The 20976-nt window shown below is 58.6% G+C and overlaps 2 protein-coding genes across 4 annotated transcripts in view; one reads left to right on the top strand and one right to left on the bottom strand.

The window, feature by feature from the left end:
* Nucleotides 1-7392, top strand: part of CASTOR2 (cytosolic arginine sensor for mTORC1 subunit 2) — a 55732-nt gene extending 48340 nt beyond the window's left edge. Inside the window, exons 8-9 of the mRNA XM_077777802.1 lie at nucleotides 1644-1738; nucleotides 1823-7392. Coding sequence (XP_077633928.1) covers nucleotides 1644-1738; nucleotides 1823-1888 — 161 coding nt within the window. The 3' untranslated portion in view covers nucleotides 1889-7392. The remainder of the gene's footprint in view (nucleotides 1-1643; nucleotides 1739-1822) is intronic.
* Nucleotides 7393-9903: 2511 nt separating this feature from the next.
* RCC1L (RCC1 like) overlaps nucleotides 9904-20976 on the bottom strand; it is a 28733-nt gene continuing 17660 nt past the window's right edge. For 2 of the 3 annotated variants that reach the window (XM_077777916.1, XM_077777917.1), the window contains exons 8-11: nucleotides 19697-19784; nucleotides 18701-18874; nucleotides 16779-16864; nucleotides 10478-10639 (exon numbers count right to left, since the gene is read on the bottom strand). In XM_077777916.1, coding sequence (XP_077634042.1) covers nucleotides 10562-10639; nucleotides 16779-16864; nucleotides 18701-18874; nucleotides 19697-19784 — 426 coding nt within the window. In that variant the 3' untranslated portion in view covers nucleotides 10478-10561. Of the gene's footprint in view, nucleotides 10640-16778; nucleotides 16865-18700; nucleotides 18875-19696; nucleotides 19785-20976 lie in introns of all 3 variants that reach the window. The other variant, XM_077777919.1, reaches the window with a different exon arrangement.

The raw sequence follows: 20976 nt of genomic DNA, 5'->3' as shown, positions 1-20976 counted from the left end.
AGGAGATACAGGCGAGAAGCAGGAAGACATGCACGTCAGCTTGTCTTTTCTGTCTTTTCTGTCCCCAGCCCTGGTTCCGAGTTGATCAAAATAGACCCCTTATAATGCAAAAACAGAAAGTCCAAATAAAGAAGAGATAAAGAGGGGAGGTGGAGGAAACTCAAAACATCTCTCCCTCAGCAAGCGTGTGCACGATGCCGCCAGGCTGTTTTTGTCTGAGCGGCCCCGTGGGCGGGCAGCCAGGGGCAAGGGTGTGTGTGGGAATCGGCCGCGGGACGCTGCGGGCTTCGAAGCCACACTTGCAGCTATAAATAGCCCCGCAAGAAAAATAGCTTACCGAGAATGTGAAAGATTCTAGACCGGCAGATCCCATATGTTTCCGAGCGTGGTTTGGAGTAAACATGTTTTATAATCCCATCCCCGCGCACACACATGCGAACAAGCCCAGACTGCATTTGCACAAAACTACTCGCCCAAGCTCTGCGCTGTGCCGTTTGGTCTGTATCATTCAGCGAGACGCGGGTCACCAGCCCTCTGGATTGATGTCACCAGTGGGTCCCAGCCCACAGTTGGAAAGGCAAAGGCGTCATTCTAGACTCTAATCTCCTGCCTCCGTTTTTATCAGGATTGTTGCATCTGGAGCTAAAGGGTCTCTATCTACCACGTGGTGGCACAGAGGGTCACCAGATGCGCAGGCTCCAGGCCTGGACAGCCACCAAAAGGGCCTCCAGGTCCAGCCAAGCGGAAAGCAGGAGCCTGAGGGGCGTAGCAGGGTCGCCACACAGGTCCAGGGCTGGGCTGACCAGCAGGAGCCAGGCCAGGGAGTGAAGGGGCAGAGGGGAGGCTGGTTGGGGTGACGATGGGGTGTTGATGGGGTAGAGGTGGGGCTGTTTCCCAGGCTTCAGCCTCAGAGTCACATGGGGAACTGGTGACCCAATCTGGACTCTCCCACCCAGTCGGGGACAGTGTTGGGGAAAACGTACCACTGTCAAAGTCAGAATAGTGGCTTTGGGAGAAACCACCTGAAAACTTTGAGTGTGTTTTGTTGGTGACGCAAAGTGGTCCTCAGACCCTGGAGGTCTTCCTGTAGGAGGAAGCCTTCAGCAGTGCCTTCAAAACAGGCAGGAAGCTGGAGGCGAGGAGAGAATGCACCCCTGCTTTGGAGGTCTAGAGGGAGAAAGAAGTCCCGTTCTGGGCCCAAACAAATGTCTGGCACTGCCTTTAGGACAGGCAGAGGTCATTCATTACCCAGTGGGGACCCAGCAAGGAAGCTTATGCTCAGAGAGAGGAAGTGACTTGGACCACAGTCTTCTGGCTAGAAGAGAGTCAGAGGGCGACAGCAGAGAGGGCCTGAACCCACGGCCTCCCATCGGCCACGCCGCCTCCAGCTCCGACTCGGAGCACTCGAGTCCTGGAAATGGGGCATCAAAGCCAGACAGAGCTGGGCGGTGCAGAGCCCTGCAGAGGAGAGCTCGTTGCTGGCCCGGGATGTCCGAGAAGGCTCCTGGGTGGAGGGGTCTTTGCACTAAGGCTTCAGGGTGAGGGGCGGGAGCGCTTAGAAACTGGGTGCGCGGCAGACACTGTCCACAGAGAAGGGTAGAAGCCTGGCCGAGGAGGCTGAGCATGTCCCCACCTGTCCCCAGATGAGTGTGGCATCGTGGCCCAGATCTCCGAGCCCCTGGCTGCTGCAGACATCCCCGCCTACTACATCAGTACTTTCAAGTTCGACCATGCGCTGGTGAGTGTCCGGCACCAGCCCCCCACTGGGTGAGGGATGCCGGTTCGGGGCTCACGGGTACTCGCCCCTTCCTGCCCCTTGCAGGTACCAGAAGAAAACATCAACGCCGTCATCAGCGCCCTGAAAGTCAGCCAAGCAGAGAAGCATTAGGAGGGCCTCTTCCGCTTTTCCCCGTCTGCCCCCCAGGCCTGGGCCAGGCCCCTACCCCGAAGATTCTTCTCACAGTATTTCTCACAGACTGGAAAATCGGCCCCGGGGGCCCCCAAGACGGGGCCTCAGGGAGACACCCCCGATTGTTCACCCTGCCAGGCCTGGGGCCCAAGCTAAGGCCTCCTGATGCCCCCCTGCCTTCCTGGAGCCCCCAGGCCCTCCAGAGACTTCCCAGCTGCCTCCTCCGCCCCCACCCCTACTCCAGAAAATGATGTCTAAGGCCCAGGGAGCCTGCCAGCTGACCGCCTTCCCCTCGCCCCCTGCCCAGTTGGGGGCAGATGCTGAAGGAAGCAGGCTCCCCCTCCAAGACAATGGGGTTCTGATTTTCGGGTCGTGTTGGGGAGCTGGCTGAGGGGAGCCGAGTTCATGGAGACCAGGAAGGCCCCTGTGAGGCCCTGGGGCTGGATGTGGTGGCCGCTGGTCTCCGGTTCCATCGGCTCCGGGCTGGTTCCCGCAGAGTGGAGGCCGGTGCGCTGGGGAGGCTCTGACAAGCGTGGGCAGGTGGACGGGGCCCCGATCTGGGGAGCACCCAGGCCACCCAGAACTTCACCTGCCATCCACAGGGCCCACGCCCCGACTCCCAGCAAGACTGCCAAGGGGACCCTGTCCAGACCGTCCCTGCCGTAAGCACTCTTTCCTGGGGCAGTCCCCAGGAGACCCACCAGCCTGGGGCTTGGGCTCCTGTCCCTTCCGCTTCCCCTGGACCCTACTTGGGCAGGCGGAGCCTCAGTTTCCCTGAAGTGGGGGCACCCCCAGCACTTTGGACCTGGGGTTCCTTGGGGTACCCCCACCCCCAACAGTCGACTAGACCAGCACAGGGCTCCGTCACTCTCCTGCCCCCTCCCCTGCCCCACTTTTGGGGGGATGTGGAAGGCCTCTGCCCCCAACTCGCCTGCCTGCCTGGCCCTCAGCTGGCCCATGGCATTCATGAGTACTTGACCTGGGAGGCAGCTTATCTGAGCCTTAATAGAGAAAACCGTACCGTACGTTTTAGTTTCTTATTTAATGTATTTGCGCCCAGGCTGTGGTTGGCGGCAGTTTCAGCGGACAGGGGACGGGCCTACTGAGTTCTGTTGGGGACTCCGAGGCTCAGGGTCACTTGGCTGGCCCCCTGTGGCTCCAGGGACAGGCGTGAGAATCACTGGGTGTCACAGAAGCATGAGTGCTTTTTCGCTTTTTCAGAGCAGGAGGCAGGCAGCAGAGGTCTGTGACAAGTTAGGGGTTCCCCCAGGGCGCCCAGAGGCCCGGGTCAGTGGGCGGCCAGGTGGCAGTTCGGCCAGGAGGAATGGGGTGAGCCTCATTCCCCCCTCCCCTCCCCCCGCCCCGGCACTTTTTCTCAGGTGGCAGCCGCCTTGCGCTGTTCCCTAGGAGCTCAGAGGAGAAGGGGCGCTCTCCCTGGTGAAGGGCTCATGTGAGCCCCCCCTGCCCCGTTCTCCCAGCATCGGGGGGCCCTCTGCCTCCCGGGGGGCTCCACCAGGTGAAGGAGCGCTGTGTCTAGATCCTTGAAGATGTTCAGGGCTCAACCACTGATTAGGAACCCACCTTTTTTTTGGTTTTTGGTTTTTTTTAAAGTTAATTCGTGTTGCACAAAACTCTTAAAACAACCAAAACGTGTCCATCTGTTTGCTGGCTCCAAAACGGGGGGTGGGGCGGGGCAGGGGAGCCGAGCGGGCAGGAAAGCACCCAACCACGTCCCCTTTCCCTCCTTGGAAGGCCTTGGTTTTCCGTGGCACGCCTCTCCAGACTCCTTCGCCGTTGGGTCCCCTGGTGATGTCACTTCTCTGCCTTCCCTCCCTCCCCGCCGAGCAAATGTGTTGGCCCCGTGACCCTGGAAGCGTGTGCTACCCAGACCCCCCCCCCGCAGGACGTATCTATTGTACACACTTATAAATACCTGTGTTTTATGTTGATATAGATATATACTGTAAATAGCATATATACTTGAGCAATATATATGTTAATATATGCTGTGTGAGCACGCACACGCGTGTGTGCACAGTACGTGGACACGGACCCCGCCGTGTGCGCACGTGTGTGAGCATGAGGGCCTCCTCCTGCCGCGTCTGCCGTGCACACGGGCACGTTTTGAGCCACCGTATATTTTTAATTCAAGTATATAGGCAATACGTTATTCGAGAAGCCCTGACTTGAGAGAAAAAAAAAAAACCAGCAGCCCCAGAGCAGAGCCCCAGGGCTCCCTCCCCGAGTCTCCCCTGAGAGATGGATTCAGCCCCTTCCTGCACCCGTTTCCATGGCTACGCCCCTGGGCACCCTTGTTTTATCTGGGGGACGGTGGTGTGGAGAGAGGAGTTTTGGAATTTCTTGCCCTTGAGCAGAAAGGCCCTGTGACCATTGCCCTGAGCCCAAAGACCTGGGCAGGTAGGTGGTCGCGCCACAGCTTTCCACCCCGACCCCCTCCCGTCCCCTCCCGTCCCCTCCCCTGCCCTCTGGCTGTTTGTGCTGAAGGCTTACCAGGTCCTTTTCACCTGCAAGCTTAGAAATTTCAGCTTCTTTTCTCAGGCTGCCTCCTGGACACTGGCCCCGTCTAGCCAAGAAAAGGACCAATGCCCTTGGCCTTGGGTCCAGAAGGGGCTGGGGCGAGGGCTGTTGGCAGCCATCTGGGCCCGGGCCCAAGCTGCCATCTGTAGCTTCCCATTCCTCGGGCTCCCCTCACGCTGTGCCTGTGAGGAGCATAGTCGGGTTTGGTCCCCACAGCGGTTTGGGGGGGAGTGCTCCCCATTTGCTGGGTGCGGGGGGGTCTCCAGACCCACCAGAGCGGGCTGAGGAATACGCTGTCGAGGCTGCAGATCTTTTTGCTCTGGCTGGTGGGGCACGTGGCAGGGGCAGGAAAATGGGGTTCCTGAGTGAGGAATGGGGTTCCTGCTGAGAGGTAGGGGTGAGTGGGGGCCCCGACCTGCCTCCTGGGCTCTGGGTGTGTATCTTTGCCTCCGTGCCACTCCGCGGTAAGGAAGGCTCGCACCAGCGTAAAGCCACCCTCACCCCTTGCCTGCCCCATCCCTGCACACTAAAGAGAGGAGGCGGGGGAGGGGGAGGCGTGACCACCCGCTTCTCCCTCACCCCCAGTTACGAAAGTCTGGCTCAGACCCTCAGCATGGGCTGCCCTGGTTTCCAAGAAACGCCTTCCTCCTCCTGCACCCCCTTCCTCCACAGGGGTCTCCAGAGCCCAGGGCACACGTTCAAGCTGGAGAGGCGGGCAGACCTCCCTCCCCGGGATCTGGGGGTCCAGAGTGTCCTAAGCACCAGCATTCTGCCCCCCTGCCACCAACTCCAGGCTACAGGCCCCTGGTGGGAAAAGGAGCCGGGTGACCGGGGGCTGCCCGCCCTGGCCTTCCCCATCAGACAGCGTGGCCTTGGTGACCAGTGTGGTGTCCAGAAGATGCGTGGTCTGGCGAGGCTTGACCCCTGTGAGGTGACAGAGGATGGCAGAGAAGGTTCTGGGGTGACGAGTAGGGTGAGGCCCCTGTCTCAAGCTAGGGTACCATTTGCCTGATAGTCAAAGATGAGGCAGAGTCAGGAGTCCTGTGGTCTCCCTAGGCCGCCTCTCTGGGCCTCTGGATTGGACGTGGGGACAACCTGGGTTCCCTGCCAGGGCTGAGAGGGACCCTGAGGATCTCCCGGGTGATAGCCAAGCAGTCCTGTGCTCTGTGACCTAGGAGTCTTTGACACCACCTCCTGAGTGAACACGGAGTAGGGGGTAGGAAGAACCCCCCCCAATATATCTGTGCCCCCCTGTAAGCCAGGGCTGGGGATCAGCCAGTCGTGGCTGTCACAGCCACTGGGAAAGGGAGCTGGTGTGTGGCTCTGTGTGTGGTCTGTGAGCAGAGCTTGAGGGGCGAGGATAATGGGGTCTCCCCCTCAACCCCCCCACACCACCCAAAAGACCCCCAGAACTTTGGGTTTTCAGGTTTCCCGCTGTGCTGAGGGAAGCGCTGGGCCTGGAGGGGGCGGTAGCCCTCCCTGCAGAGAGGCCGCCGGAGGGGAGCCAACCAAGATGGCCTCTTGGTGGTCAACCCAGCAGAGGGCCAGCCTGGGGAGAGAGGCGGGGTCGTCGTGGTGAGGGCAGCCGGGTCCTACTGTAGCTAGATCCCTTTTCCTGTACCTCACAGCTCATCCCAGCTTTTCTTCGTTCTTTCATTTTCAAATTAGAGGCAACAAAAGAGCAAAGCTTCATTGTGTCTCTTCAGACACATTGTGTCTTCAGACCCTGGGAGAAAGCCACAGGGTGGGCTGTGGCCTTGGGGACACCCACGCCCTCCTGTGAAGCCTGCTCTGTAGAAGGTGAAGGCCAGGCCGGGCGGGAGCTGTTGGCTGAGGCAGCCCGTTGGGGCCGATGGCGCTAGGAGTGGCCCTGGTCAGAGGGACAAGGAACCTGTGGCCGCAGCCTCCGCGCCGGTGAGGGAATTTGAGGCTTGGAACAGGGCGGGGGAGGGCTGGGGGTCAGGACGGTGGCGTGTGCTCGGCCGCAGCTGTGTGTATACGTCCACGCGGAAGTGTGCCACACCGTGACCTACGCGTCGGCGTGTGTGCGAGCATGTGTGTGTAGAGCCCGCGTCTGAGCCAAGGGCCCACTCGTTCGGTATCCTGAGGCCTCGGGAGCGCTCTGCGCAGAGAGTTGTCATAGGGTGTGGGGGCAGAGGTGTCCCCAGCTGGGGCTCTGCTGTGCCCCGCGGACACCTGGCAGCCCACGCAGCCAGCCCCGAGGGGCTAGACCTGCCGGGCCAGCTCTTCGAAGCATCCGGCCCTGAAGATGGTCTTCACAGGGAGAAGTTTAGGGTGCCGACGCCCCTCGCCTACGGGGCGGGGGGGGGCATATCTGCAAAGAGTGTCCAGCGAAGTCGGAGACCAGGGTGGGGAGCGCCATGGGTGGTGGATGAAAGATGGGCCAAATTCGTGTCCCAAGACCAAGGTCAAGCCCAGGGCATTTTCTTGTCCTCTGCCTCAGTTTACCTATTCAGAAAATGGTCCAGGGAGAACTGAGCAGGGCGGGGTGGAGGTGGAGAGAGGGCAGGGGGTTGATGACAAAGAAAATCCCAAGCCCTCCTCTTGCTCTATGCCAAAATTATTTCCGTTATCCAGAGATGGGGGTGTGTGGGTGTTGGGTGCATGATGGGGCTCCGAGGGGCCTCTGCCCTACCCAGGGCCTCGCCTCGGGGGGTCTGGCCCTCACCTGGCAATGCCCCGGGTCACCAGCAGCAGCAGTGGCACTCATCTGTCCCAGGGCCTGGGCGAGGGGGGAGCACTGGGTGACCCGAGGCCCCGGGGCCCTCACGCTTACTCTCTTTCTTGAAGAAACACAAAACCCTCGAGATTCATGTACTGTATGACGGAGAGAAAAAAAGTACCTAATGTCCCCCCCTCCCCAAAAAAAAAGACAGTATATTTTGTACTTTGTAAAGTGTTAATTAAAATGGAGAAAAAAAATGGATGGTGGCTGATGGCTGGCTGATTTGGGGCTGACGTGGGACCACGTGTGCGATCTTTCCCTTCTCCACGCTGCGGTTGGGGGTGAGGGGGTGGAGGACAGGTGGCAGGTGCTGGGAGGAAGGAGACAAGGCTTCCGGCCCAACACCCAGAGTCTGAGGGAAGAAACGTCCCCCAGAGCGACAGGGGCCGTATTGGCTGCCTGGTGCTGCGTAACAAGTGGCCCCCAAACTTAGCTTTAAACACGACTGTGGGGGGCGGGGGCGGGGTTTGTGGGTTGGGAATCCGAGCACAGTCAACAGTCCTGGCACAGAGACCCCCATGAGGCTGCGGGCGTCTGAAGTCTTGGCCAAGAGACCAGAGGCCCTACTTCCGAGCCTGGCAGGTTGGGCCCGGCTGCTGGCAGGAAGCCTGCTTGCTCCTCTCCGCGGGGGTCTCCCCACGGGGTGGCTTGGGTTTCCTCACGGGGTGGTGCCCAGCCTCCCCCAGAGCAAGGGACTCGAGGGCCAAGGTAGAGGCCAGAGCAGTTTTTTTCCTCCCAGGCCTCAGAATTCACGCGCCACCGCTGAGCACCATGCTGTCCTCCTACGGCCTGGCTCCAGTCTGACCCGGGAGGAGGCCGCTCNCCTCCTGTGGACACCACACCCCCCCACACCCCCAGGAAGGACTGCTCAGACAAGACACTGGAGGCAAGAGGGAGGGCGCGTGCCCAGCGCCCCTCCCGTGAGCCTCTGGTGTCTGGCTCCTTGCTGCCTTGGAAGGTGGGCATTGGGGCTGCCTAGGCGTAAGAGAGGTCCAGACCTCTCTGGTATCTTCCATGGAAGGCAGGTGTGAGCAGGGCAAGGCTGAAGACCTGTTCCTGTGCTTGGCCTCTTCCGCCCACCCCCACCCCACCTCACCTCACCCCTGCCCCTGGAGATTGAAGGGCAGGAGCAGGGGGCTAGAGCACTCTCTTACCACCCTGAGTTCCAAAAAGTTCTGCTGCTCTGAAGGCTTCTCCCTCTGGGGTCTGCGGACTGAACGCCCTCTCAGGCCTTCAGAGGACGACATCCGTGGGGACCCAGGCCCAGTGCTGGGAGGGTCAGGAATGAGGGGACAGAAGCTGAGAAGAGACACCGGCACCGAAGAGGACTGTGGAGAGACTCTGGCATGTGGCTGCCACATTCCGACCAGCCCGGGGGACCAAACCCGACTGGAAGACGCTGGGTTTTAAGACCAATCCCAGGGCGTCCCTCACAAGTACCGTGGTCGCTGTGTCCAAGATGGAGGTAATTCCTGGATGTGAATCTGGGGTGGAAGGCTTAAAACCATTTGACAGACGCTGCCCAGCACCATCACGCCCTGCCCCTGAATGCCACTGGTGGGACCCCGGGCATGACCTTGACCTTCTAGGACACTCACCCTCTGGAAACCAGTAGGAGCTTTAAGATGTGTAGTTCACGGAGGACAGATTTCTGTCCTTCGCTGCTGGGGCGACGTGGGATGCGGCCCAACCATGAGTTTCAGGAAGGAAAACGACAAAGTATTTTCAATTTCTCTCTTTAGTTTATGGGAAATCTTTGCTGTAAGCTTAACAACTGCTTCTCTACAGAGAAGTGGAGGGAAGTCCCCAGGAGAGGGGCCCCAGGGCCGCACCCCCAGAGGCACCCTGGCTTATTTCTGGGGCCTCAGGTCACACACAGCAAGGAATTCTGCTTAACTAAGTACCGTTACACTTTAAGACTCTCAATTTCGGCTCAGGTCATGATCCCAGGGTCGTGGGATCGAGCCTGGCATTGGGCTCCATGCCGAACTAGGTGCCTGCTTGGGATTCTTTCTCTCTCTCCCTCTGCCCCTCTCCCCCACTCTCTCTGTCTCCAAGATTAAAAAAACATTTTTTAAATGGTTATTTTCGAGAGAGAGAGAGACGTAGCATGAGTCGGGGAGGGGCAGAGAGAGAGAGAGGGAGACACGGAATCCAAAGCAGGCTCTGAGCTGTCAGCACAGAGCCCAACGCGGGCTCCAATTCACGAACCGTGAGATCATGACCTGAGCCAAGGTCGGAGGCTCAACTGACTGAGCCACCCAGGCGCCCCGTCCACTTCCAACCGCAAAGGCCCCACGTCGCCTGCCCTTCCCCGATTTTTCTCCACGACCCACGTAACCATCTACCGTATTTTCCACCTTGCCTGTTTACTGTGTTCCACCCGGTGTGATGAACGGAACCTGGCAGATGGGGGGGTGGCTCACAGGAAGTATCTGTTGAGAGAGTGGACAAAAGGAAGGGGGTGTAGCCACTGGGCTCCCCGGTTTGCGACACGATCATCGGTTAGTTTTAGTTTCATTATTTTCTCCCAGCTGAGCCATGGGAGGAGAGAGACCCCTACAGAAAACTCGCCTTCAAGCAGGACGGTCTTCTAAAGTTATCTGTCCCCGGCTTCTAGTTGTCTCTTTGTCCACAGCCCGGTTTCTGAAAGCTCGGCTCTAACTGAGCAGGTAAGATAGAAATAAAAGGCGTCTTCAGTGCTCAAAAATAAGGCAGAAAATAGGCTTTATTCCTAAAGAGAGTTCTAAAAGAGGTTTTTAAACAGAAGGACAAGTTATGTCACCAGCTCAGACATTCTCCAGGGCTTCTGGTCTCTTCCCTGGGCAGCCCTGTGGCCAGGCTGCGGCGGGATGGGCTCACTGCTCGCCCCAGCCGGGCGGGGGGGCGGTAGGGCCCAGATGATTGAGTGGACACCCCGGGCCTTAGCCAGGCCGGGCTCGCCCTGATGCCCACATGCCAGCCGTGGGCCCGGCTGTGGTCGGAGGGTCCAGAAGTCCCCCTGGGGCCACGCTGTCAGGCCCTGTTTACGATCAAACAAAATGGCACACCACAGAGCTAGGCGTTCCCCAAACCGGCTTCTCCGGCCAGAGGCGACCCCGGGGCTGTCATGTGTGGGTGACCCTCGCCCTGCCAGGGCCACGCGGCCTGGGACTCGTGTCACTGCTGCCTGGCCTGCTGAACACAGCAGGTCCCCCGCCAGCTGGAGAGGAGACAGAGTCACGGGCCTTCTTCCAGGACGTTCCTGCTGAGGGCACCAGGAGAGCGCGTCACACTTCGCAAAGGGCCCTGGTCCCCTCCGACCCCCTGCTGAGCAGTCCAGGTGGTTCTGAGGCCAGGCCTGGGCTCGCACAGGTCTGGAAGTTGCATCAGATGAACGACTTGGCCAGAGTCACCATGTGGTCCACACCACACGCCATGTCCACAGGCTCCCCGGGCAGCGTCACCTNGGTGGGGGAGGGAGGAAGGTGGGGGGGGGACGGGCTTGGAGGAGGCCCACCTGGGCCTGACCCCGGCTCTGCCTCCTGGCTGGTGATTTAACCTCCCTGAGCCTCGGCTCCCTCCCCAGAAGTGGGGGTGCTTCTGCCTTGTTGGCAGGTGTGTGAAGATGAATAAATGCAATCACTGTGGAAAGTCATCCCAGCTCCTACCGGCCCACGGCAGACAGGACTCTTCGCACCCACCCACTGGAGAGGCCGCTGGAATGTGCCCATCCCGCAGCCCATGCCCCGAGTGTGACCCTGCCAAGGGTCAGCACCTGCCCCCCACTCAGGTACATGGTGGACCCCCCAGGGCTCCCTGGAGCAGTTCGGAAACCCCTTCTCCTGCAGCCAGGCTCTGCCTGGGGCAGCATCTTCACCGAGTCAGCCACCTAAGTTGGCGATTTCCCCAATGACCTGCACCCGCCAACAAGGACGGTCACCGCGGGCCTCGTGGGACGTCCCATCAGCGCTGCCCAGCTGCACCAACATGTCACTGCAGGATGGTCCAACCGGCAAGGTGACATCAGGCTGATGGGGAGGCTCTGGCCTGCTGGCCTTCAAAAGGACTCACTGTGGGCGCCTGGGGAGCTCAGTCGGGTAAGCACCCGACTCTTGGTTTCAGCTCAGGTCATGATCTCATGGTTAATGAGTTCGAGCCCCGTATCGGGCTCTACACTGACAGCATGGAGCCTGTTGAGGATTCTCTCTCTCTCTCTCTCTCTCTCTCTCTCTCTCTCTGCCCCTCCCATGCTTGCACTGTCTTGGTCTCACTCAAAATAAACAAACTTAGAAAGAACTTTTAAAAATAAAAGAAAATGACTCTGACTGTTCTACAGGCTGTGGCCTAGGAAACGACCACCCCAACCGGCTCCGGGTGGGCCCGCAGCTCAAGAATTTGCCCATCCATCCCCATAGCCAAGCCTGTTCTCTGGAAGAGGGGCGCTTTCCTTCCTCCCGTTACACTATTTTTTTTTTAATGTTTTATTTATTTCTGAGAGAGAGAGAGAGACAGCATGAGCAGGGGAAGGTCAGAAAGAGAGGGAGACACAGAATCTGAAACAGGCTCCAGGCTCTGAGCTGTCAGCACAGAGCCTGACACGGGGCTCAAACCCATGAACCATGAGATCATGACCTGAGCCAAAGTTGGATGCTTAACCAACTGAGCCACCCAGGCGCCCCTCTCCTGTTACACTATTATCATTATTTTCAAGAGGCAAGCCACTCGCATGGCTGCACCACAGAATGACATTCCGTGAAAAAGAACAATAAGGTATTAAATACCTTTTTCTTCCTCCTGGTTTTATTTTTAAGTAATCTCTACGGCCAGTGTGGGGCTCGAACTCACAACCCTGAGCTCAAGAGTTGCACGTTCTTCCTGCTGAGCCAGCCAGGCACCCTGGTATGAAATACCTTTTTTAGGTTTGTTTATCAAATGTTTATTTATTTATTTTGAGAGGGAGGGGGGAGCGAGCAAGCATGTGCATGTGGGGGAGGGACAGAGAGAGAGAACCCCAAGCAGGCTCTGCACCTTCAGCACAGAGCCCGATGCCAGGCTCGAACTCACGAATCAAGAGATCATGACCTGAGTCAAAACCGAAAGTTGGATGCTCACCCGAATGGGCCCCCTGGGTGCCCCTTAAATCTCTTTTCATCCCACCCTGTCAGCATCTGCCCCTTGGTCCCCACCTTTCCCCTGAACTGGATTTTTCACTGGACCCCACCCTCCTTCCAGACAGGATGCTGCTGCTGCTCTGTGTGACCCGATCCAAATTCTGCCACCCTCCCCTGGTGGCGGCCCTCCACCAGGCAGCGCGACTGCCAGAGGGGGGTCCATAACAGCCCATGGAGCTTACTGAGCTCAAGGGCGGGAGGGCGCCATCCAGATGGCCTGGCCTAAAGGCCCAGAGGAGAAGCGCCGGCCCCTCTGCGTGCGGAGACGAGTCCATTAGGGGCTCCTGGCCAGCAGGCAAAGGGACGCGAGTAGCTGCGTCGCGCCACCTGCCATGCCCTCCCTAAGCAAACATCTCCAGCAACACCAGTCACAGAAGGCACTGATGGAGGCGCAGAGAGCACTCCAGGCTGGCCACGGAGGCAGAGGAGGACAGGCTGCCTGTGTGGTGACAGGGCCTGGACGAACTCCTAGCAACCCTCCTGGGCCATTAGAGCGCATCATGTTGACCTCCCTGGGGAGGCTGCCGCCCTCAGCACTAATCTGTCCCCAGGCTGCGGCACGTGAGCACCTGCATTCTTGCTCCTCGGGCGCTCTGGCCATTAGGGCCCCCAGCGGGGTCCACCACCGGCCCCGGTGTACGGGCCGGGGGGGCCGGTCAGGGCTGGGGAGCGGCGGGGTCCCTGCGGCCGCACTCCCCCTGGCGCACGAGGGCTCAGCTCTCAGGGTATCTGAGCAAAGTCCGAGAGAGACTGCTCTCTGCCGTATGTTCTGTGTCGTCAACAAGGTTCAAGTTTCTAGTCTAAATCACTTCACACTCACAACAGAGTTACTGCAGAGAAATGGATCCCAAAACTGAACCACATCTGACCTGAAGGACTCTTAAAAGTTTGAGCAGAATCCTTCAGGAACATTCCTCTTCACAATGACAAGGTGGTAAGACACACATCCACGGGAGAAGGCTGGGAGGGAACACCGGGCTGGGCCCCCGGCTACTCCCCGACCTGGCTGCGTCTGCAGGGTCCCCTGTGGCAGCAAGAGGTCATTTCCCCCAGACGCACTCCTGGGGCCTGGGGCCCGTCTGCCAGCCCATGCGCCCCACCTGGTCCTGACCCGAGGGGCGCATGGCAAGGGGCGGCACCGTCTGCACACGGAGCCCCATGTTCGGGTCGCAGCCCGCCTTCTGACTGGCCCTGAGACGGGGCAGCCCCTGGATCCCCAGTGAGCGTAGCTGCAGGGGGGTGGGGGTGGGGGCTTCGCAGGGTGTCTCAAGGCTGAGGGGGAAGAACAGCAAGGTCCCGGCACAGCAGACAGCCGCCTCTCAGGCACACAGTGACTCTGGTCTGGAAAGAGCACCCAGGTGGGAGAGGAGGGGCTGCCCCAGTGGCCCGTTCCCATGTTCTCAGCGCCGCCACAGAGGTGGGAGGGTCCTGGACAGACCTGGGCGGTGAGCACCCACCTCTCCCCACTGCTGCGGACCTCAGTCTCCAGCTCCAGGCCTTCACAGAGGGCAGCACAGAGAAGAGACCACGGTCTCAAAGGTGGACACGTCGGAGCCTGAATCTGGGCCCTGCTGCTCACAGGATGAGCGGCCCAAAGAAGTCACCAACCCTCTCTGAGCTCTGAGTGTTCGTGTGCAGCAGGAAAAGCCCCCTGGAAAGCTTCCGGAAGGACAGGGTTTTGAATCGGGTGGCTCTGCTGTCACTCCCTGGGCCTTCATACTGTCGGAGAAGGCCGGGCTCTGTGCGTCCACAAGCAAGACTTCGTGCCCATTGCAGGAGCTGCAGGGAAGGCTCTACTGGTTTCCTTCCCCTCCTGGAAGCCTTTTTTTGTTTTTTTTAATGTTTATTTATTTTGAAAGAGCAAGCATGAGCAGCAGAGGGGCAGAGAGAGAGGGAGACAGAGAACCCCAAGCAGGCTCCGTGCTGTCAACACAGAGCCCAATGCGGGGCTCAATCTCACGAACAGTGAGATCATGACCTGAGCAGAAGTCAAGAGTTGGACGCTTAACCAGTTGAGCCGCTCAGGCACCCCTACCTTCTTGGCATACTTTTATTTTTTTATTTTTTATATTTTTAATTTTNTCCGAGCTGGCAGCCAGCACAGAGCCCGACATGGGGCTCGCACCCACGAACTGCGAGATCATGACCTAAGCGAAAGTCGGACGCTTAACCGACTAAGCCACCCAGGCGCCCCTTGGCATACTTTTAAATGATAGAACAGTTCCCCCTCCAAAGATTAATAAGAAAACACAGTTTTTAAAATAAAAATCGCCTGTAATTTAAAAAACCATGAAAGGGGCACCTGGGTGGCTCAGTCAGTTAAGTGTCCGACTTCGGCTCAGGTCATGATCTCACGGTTCATTGGGTTTGAGCCCCGCGTCGGGCTCTGTGCTGACAGCCAGCTCAGAGCCTAGAGCCTGTTTCAGATTCTGTGCCTCCCTCTCTCTCTCAGAAATAAAAAAACATAAAATTTTTTTTTAAAAAAACATGAAACCAGGGGCTCCTGGCTGACTGCACGGAGCCTACTTGGGATTCTCTGTCTCTGTCTCTCTCTCTCTGCCCCTCCCCCCCCCCCCCTCAAAAATAAAACTTTAAANAAAGTGAGTGCAACTAGGAACAGACCAGAGTGAGGTCTAACTGCTAATAAGAGGCTGATGTGATCTTGAAGGAATGCAGCCCCGCTGACCCCAAAGCTGGTCCCTGCCACTGCCCTCCCCAGAGCGCAGCCTGGCAGCTGGGGCCACAGAGAGCAGGGACGGCCAGGCGCCCAGCACCTCCCTCCATGCTGCTCTCGGCCGCCGGCCCTCCCAGCCCTGCAGATGAGTCAGGCTCAGCACACGGGCCGGGGAAGGACAGCAGCCTGGCAGCCGTCAGGGGGACAGCCCAGGGTGCGGAGAGAGCCCGCTGGCCACTGACCAGCTATCCACCCCTCCCACCTCAGGGGACAGGCGAGGGAGCTCTGAGGAGCTCCAGTGCACAGCCGTTCCCCCCGCCAGCACAAAGCCTCTGGATCTGCCCCGTGTTCTTAGAGGCCGCGCAGCACTTCTCTAAAGGCCTCAGGGCCTGGCGAGGTCACAGGGAGCAAGGACAGCCAGCCACCAGGGAAACAGCCCCTAAAATGCTCAAGTGCCTCCAAACATTTTGCAGGGCGGTTTGGACACAGGCAAATCCTTATCATTTTATCTAAGTTATAGATTCCTTTTGCTTTTTCACATGCAGTTTCAAAACATGCTTCACACAATTTCAAAACCCATTATTTTTTAATTAAAAAAAATTTTTTTTTGAGAGAGAGCGCATGAGCAGAAGAGGGGCAGAGAAAGGAGGAGGGAGAGAGAGAATCTTCAGTAGGCTTCACACTGGGTGGAGCATGGGGTTCAATCCCATGACCCGGGGATCATGACCTGAACTGAAATCAAGAGTCAGACGCTCGGCTGACTGAGCCACCCAGGTGCCCCTCAAAACACATTATTGGGGTGACTGTGTGGCTCAGTTGGTGAAGCGGCCGACTTCGGCTCAGGTCATGATCTCACGGCTCCTGAGTTCGAGCCCCGCATCGGGCTCTGTGCTGACAGCTCAGAGCCTGGAGCCTGCTTCTGATTCTGTGTCTCCCTCTCTCTCTGCTCCTCCCCTGCTCGCAATCTCTCTCTCTAAATAGAAAAATATTTAAAAAAATTTTTTTAAAAACCCACGTTATTAAAATCCAACCTTCAAAGAAAACATTTAACCCATGTACACACACACACACGCGTGCACACACACATGCTTCTCTACACAGAGACTGCAGACTGTTCTAGAAGGGAACATAAGAAACCAGTGCCAGAGGCTGCCTCTGGGACGAGACGTGAGGACTTATTTTTTACGTCTTGTACCATGTACATTTGGTCTGTTCTCAAAAATATGAACAGCTTTTGCCGTTTTTCAGAACTTAGTAAACAACATGGAGATAAACTACAGTTTAAGAGAGAACTTTTCCCCTTTAATTTTGAAACGAGCCTTTTTTGTATAATTGCATTGTCCCCCTAAGAAAAACTTTTACTGTTTTCACCCTGGTGGCTGTGGTTAAGGCACTCCGAATGTTAAACATCCTGCCTTCTTCTGAATCCGCCGTCACACTCCCTGGGCACAGGCCCCTGCATGCGGCTCCAACACCACAGCCAGCTCCTGTCCCTCCCTGATGGGGCCCCGCTCCACGCGCCCACGGCCGGCCTCTCCAGAGGCCTCTCCCGGGGCACCAAGAGACCGNCACCCCCCCAGCTCCCCGCCACGACTGGCCTCAGCCAAAGCAGGGCAGTAGGGGGCGGCCGGGACCTGGGCCGAGGAGTGGGTCCCACGGCCCTGGCACCCGCCCAGCTCCACGCTGGGCACCGCTGCCTTCCGGGGGGTGGGGGGGACCTCGCTGTGCGTGCCCTGAGCCCGCCCCGCACAGCCTTACCCTCCAGGGGAAATACTGGTCTTCCAGGCGACCGATGCCCAGGCAGCCTCGGATGTTCTTGCCCCACACGAACAGCTCCCCTCTGTCTGCAAAGAAAGGAGAAGGGCAGCTGGGAGGGGGCCAGGCCTCGGGCAGGAGGAAGGGTCATGAGGACAGGCTTTCCGGTACCAGCAGTGCCCAGCGTGACAGGTCAGCTTCTCCCGGGCACCGTCCCCACACCAGGACACGGTCACGCCCAGACCCCCGCCGCGTGCGTCCCTCGGGGGCTAGCACGAGCGTGTGGCTCCGGCCACAGCCCACTCTGCTCACCCCTGAAGCATACCCCCCCAAACATTGAAAGCCGAGCACCTGCAAACCCCGGTCATGCCCTGACAGAGCGAGCAGTAGGACGATGTCACTCCTCGCCTGGGTTTCAGTCTCTATCTCAGGAGCGTCTGGTCAAGAGACAGAGTGACCAGGGCCTCCCTGGCCAGGTCTTCATGTGTGTGCTGGGGGCTGAGACGGGGCAGCGACTGATCACGCACAGTCCCTGTCCTCACGGGGCTGGAGCTACACATAAACAGATGAGCCGACCGCACTGTAAGAGGGCAGGGTTACAGACTGTAAACCACGCCGCAGAGGAGGGCAGACGGGGCGATGCCCCCGGCCCAGCCGTCGCTTCAGACTCCTGTCCACACCAGCGTGGGGCGCGCTCTGACACGGAGACCCCATTTCCGGCAAAAAGGCTTCATTCGCGGGGATGAGAACCAAGGCCGCCACAGAGAAGCCGGGACGATAATCCGGGCTGGTTAAATACCGAGTCCTTTCGTTCCGGGCTGGCAGAGCCCCCCGATCTGACCATCCTCCTGGGTCCTCCAGCCTCAGCTTTGAGGTGTTCGACAGACCAATTCAGTCTGGGCCCCCAAAAGGTTGGCAGACCTCAGGGTAAACCAACCAGCGCCGACTCCCAGCTGGCCGGATGCAAATGCGGGGCCCAAGGGCAGGCGCTGGTGCTCCCCCACCAGGAGACATTGACCCACACGCGCAGGGGTGGCTTAGTAGCCACACGGCACAACAGCAAACAGAAGGCAGTCAACCCCAGCCGAACACCTCATGTGCACCTCCGGGCATGCGACTCTGCGCCAGACAACACCCTGCGCCACAACCGCGCTCGCAGGTTCTCGTCACGTGACTCAGGACAACGCCAACCTGCCGTCCCAGCCCAGATGCTTAAAAAACAAAACAAAACAGAAAAAGGAACAAAAACAAACCAATTTCCTAACTGTGAAACGAAAAGAGTTTCTAATTGCAAGGAAACAGTGCGATGACCTGAGAATCACAACACAAAATCGAGTTCAGTCTTCCTACTGGACTAACGGGGGAGGGGGGGGGTCACCCCGGTTCGAGGGAAGCACGCATGCTCGAGGGCCGCAGTCACGGGCTACCTCCTGGCTCTGTCGCCTGGCTGACCTTTGCGCAAACCCCCATCTCGGCCTCCCCTGCGATCACCCTCCCCTCCTCCGGGCCCTGGGGGGGTAGGGGAGCAGGGCAGACTCACCTCCGCAAACCCACACAATGGGCTTACAAACTTGCCTCCCGCCATGTGACCACCTCCCCCCCCGCCGCCNCCACTACCCACCGAGGACTCGCCAAACCTCCTCTGGTCTCCTCCCGCCTCCCCAACACGCTCGAGGGTCCCCTCTCCCCCCACCCACCAGTGTCCTCTTGAGAGGACTCACTTTAATGTTAGCCTGACCACAAACCAGATGAACCAAAAACACAACTCTGGGATGAAGAGAAGACACACATCCTACGTCCTCAAGCCAAGTGCCTCCCGGATCAGCCGCGCTCTTTAATTACCCACGCGGGGTGGCTGCCCCACTGCCCAGGGAGACGGCTAAGCTCCCTGCCCATCTTTGGGGCTGCGCGGGCCCCTCACTTACTGGTCAGGGCGGCAAAGTGGCTGAGGCCACATCGAATGAGGGAGACTTGGACTTCTGGGTTGAACTCCGTCAGGCCAAAGACGGTGGGTGGAATCATTTCTGGAAGTGCGGTTTCCACAAGGTTTGGTCCTTTCCCAAGAATTCCATAGCCCCAGACAAAAACATGTCCTTCTCCTACATTACAGCAAAAACAATGGTAAGTCAAACCACGTGCAGCCGGCCCTCACGAGAAATCCAGACCGTACCACCAAGACCCGTTACAGCCCCATAGGCTTTCCCCTCTCCTTGCTTGGCAAGAACATAGTGACAGACACTTAAAATAATGTTTCTTTTCTCCTCTTTCTAATTCTGGCTGGTGGTGGACGTCTAGCTGGCTGGCCCATCTCAGGATACAAATCCCCCACATCTTGAGGGTAACCCAGATGGGATTAGCTCATATATCACCCAGAAGCCCCGTGAGCACAGGGGTGGCCCAGAGGATGGTTTTCGCCATGCTGACACTCTACGTTTTGAACCGATCGGGAGACCAAGCCAAGTACACAAAGCACTCTGGCCAGATTTCTGCAAGTCTCAGAAATGATTATTTTGGTCATAAAAGGTTTAATCCCAGGGGTACAAGCCTCGGTATCCAGACCCTACGGCCCTTCTCCTACCTGCCTTTATTTCCCGGAACAGCCTTGCTGGGGAAGGCTCTGGCCCAGGCTAAGGGGGAGGGAGAAATAGTTCGTTCCCCACTCCAGAGGCCGCTGTAACAGGCTAGAATGACTGTGTTCGCTTGCTGTCAATTTGTCTACATCTGAATCGCTGTTACCCTCCTGTCAACAAGTCACCCCCACCCTCGATTAGCTGAGCCCAGTCTGGCTGGACCTCCCCTGAGCTGCGCCGCTCTCCCTCCCTCAGGCTGAGCTCTACGGCCGTGACGCCAAGGGACCCTGACCCTTCTCCCGCCCAAGGCACCGACAGCTTCCCCACGAGCCGCCCACAGGAGGGTCTCACCATTTAACACAGCGCAGCCCGTACCACCGCATGCGGCCTGCTTCACCCTCCCCACTCCGGAGAACGGCAAACACCGGGGCACATTCACCTGAATCAAAGCAAGAGCCACACTGTCAGGAAGGCAAACTCAGAACGTTCTGGCTCATGGACAAAACAGGGGAAGTCCCAGTTTGTTCATTCCATCTACAAATATTTCCTGAACGTCCAGGATAAACTAAACATCTATCTAACCGGGCCTTGAGGATCCGACAGGGAGCGGGCGGCGCGGGCCCTCTCTCAGAATGGAGTCCGGTGGAGAAAGCAGAGGCCAGTCAGAACTGACATGAAATGAATCTGCACTGAGGGGAGCCCAGGGTCTCCGAGAGCAAACGTCGGGGCGCCGGGTCTAGTTAGCATATGGGAACGGTCAGGGAAGGGCTGGCAAGGCGTCATTTGATCCTGTGACCTGAAGGGTGAACAGAGCTAAGCAGGAGAGGGGACATCCCAAGGAGCGGAGGTGGCGTGCACAGGACCCTTCGGGGAGTCTGAACAAGGTTGGGGAGGGGGGTACGGAGCACGAGCTGGCGAGAAAGGAGGCCAGAGCAGCAAGACCCAGGACCGCAGGCCCCAGTAAGGGGCTGGCCTTTATCCTGAGCACAGCGTGGGGCCAGCAAGGTTCGCAGGACAGGATGCGCTTTCAGATGTGGACAGCTGGAGGGTGACAGTCCCTACGTGGACTTGAAAGGCATAAAGGGCCTCACTGATCCAGAAAACATCTGCCTGGACGAGGCGAGGCTGCCAGAGTCACTACCTGACTGTGCTCTGGCATGATGCCCTCTGCAGATGCCGAGAAGCACCGGCGCAGGGCCTCCGGGAACACACCACTGCCGGCCCAACGGGATGAGGCTCGGGCCACGGTCAGAGTCAGGGCCGTGGTGCACTGCTTCCAAGACGGTCCCAGGATTTTAACCCCCCCACCCTCCTCCCCCGCTATGCACACCCCCATGTCACCCTGCCCTCGTGGGGGCCAGACCCTGTGACTGGTTTCAGACGAGCAGAATGCCAAGGAAAGGGAGGGGAGGTCACTGCCAAGACAAGATGATCAACGCTGGCACCCTCTCGCCCTCTCATTCATCTGCCCTGAGGAAGATGGCTGCCAGGTTGTGCGCGGCCACGCGGAGAGGCCAGGAACCCAGGCAGGCTCGGCCGACCGGTAGTAGCTGGCTAACCGCCAGCGCACAGCCTGGGCTCTGGTCCAGCAGTCCATGAGGAGCTGTATCCTGCCCACACATGCTGGGGAC

This window comes from Crocuta crocuta, unplaced genomic scaffold (genome assembly GCF_008692635.1).
Source record: "Crocuta crocuta isolate KB4526 unplaced genomic scaffold, BGI_CrCroc_1.0 scaffold217, whole genome shotgun sequence".
In the NCBI taxonomy this organism is placed as follows: Eukaryota; Metazoa; Chordata; class Mammalia; order Carnivora; family Hyaenidae; genus Crocuta; species Crocuta crocuta.
This window is presented reverse-complemented; position numbering and strand designations above follow the sequence as displayed.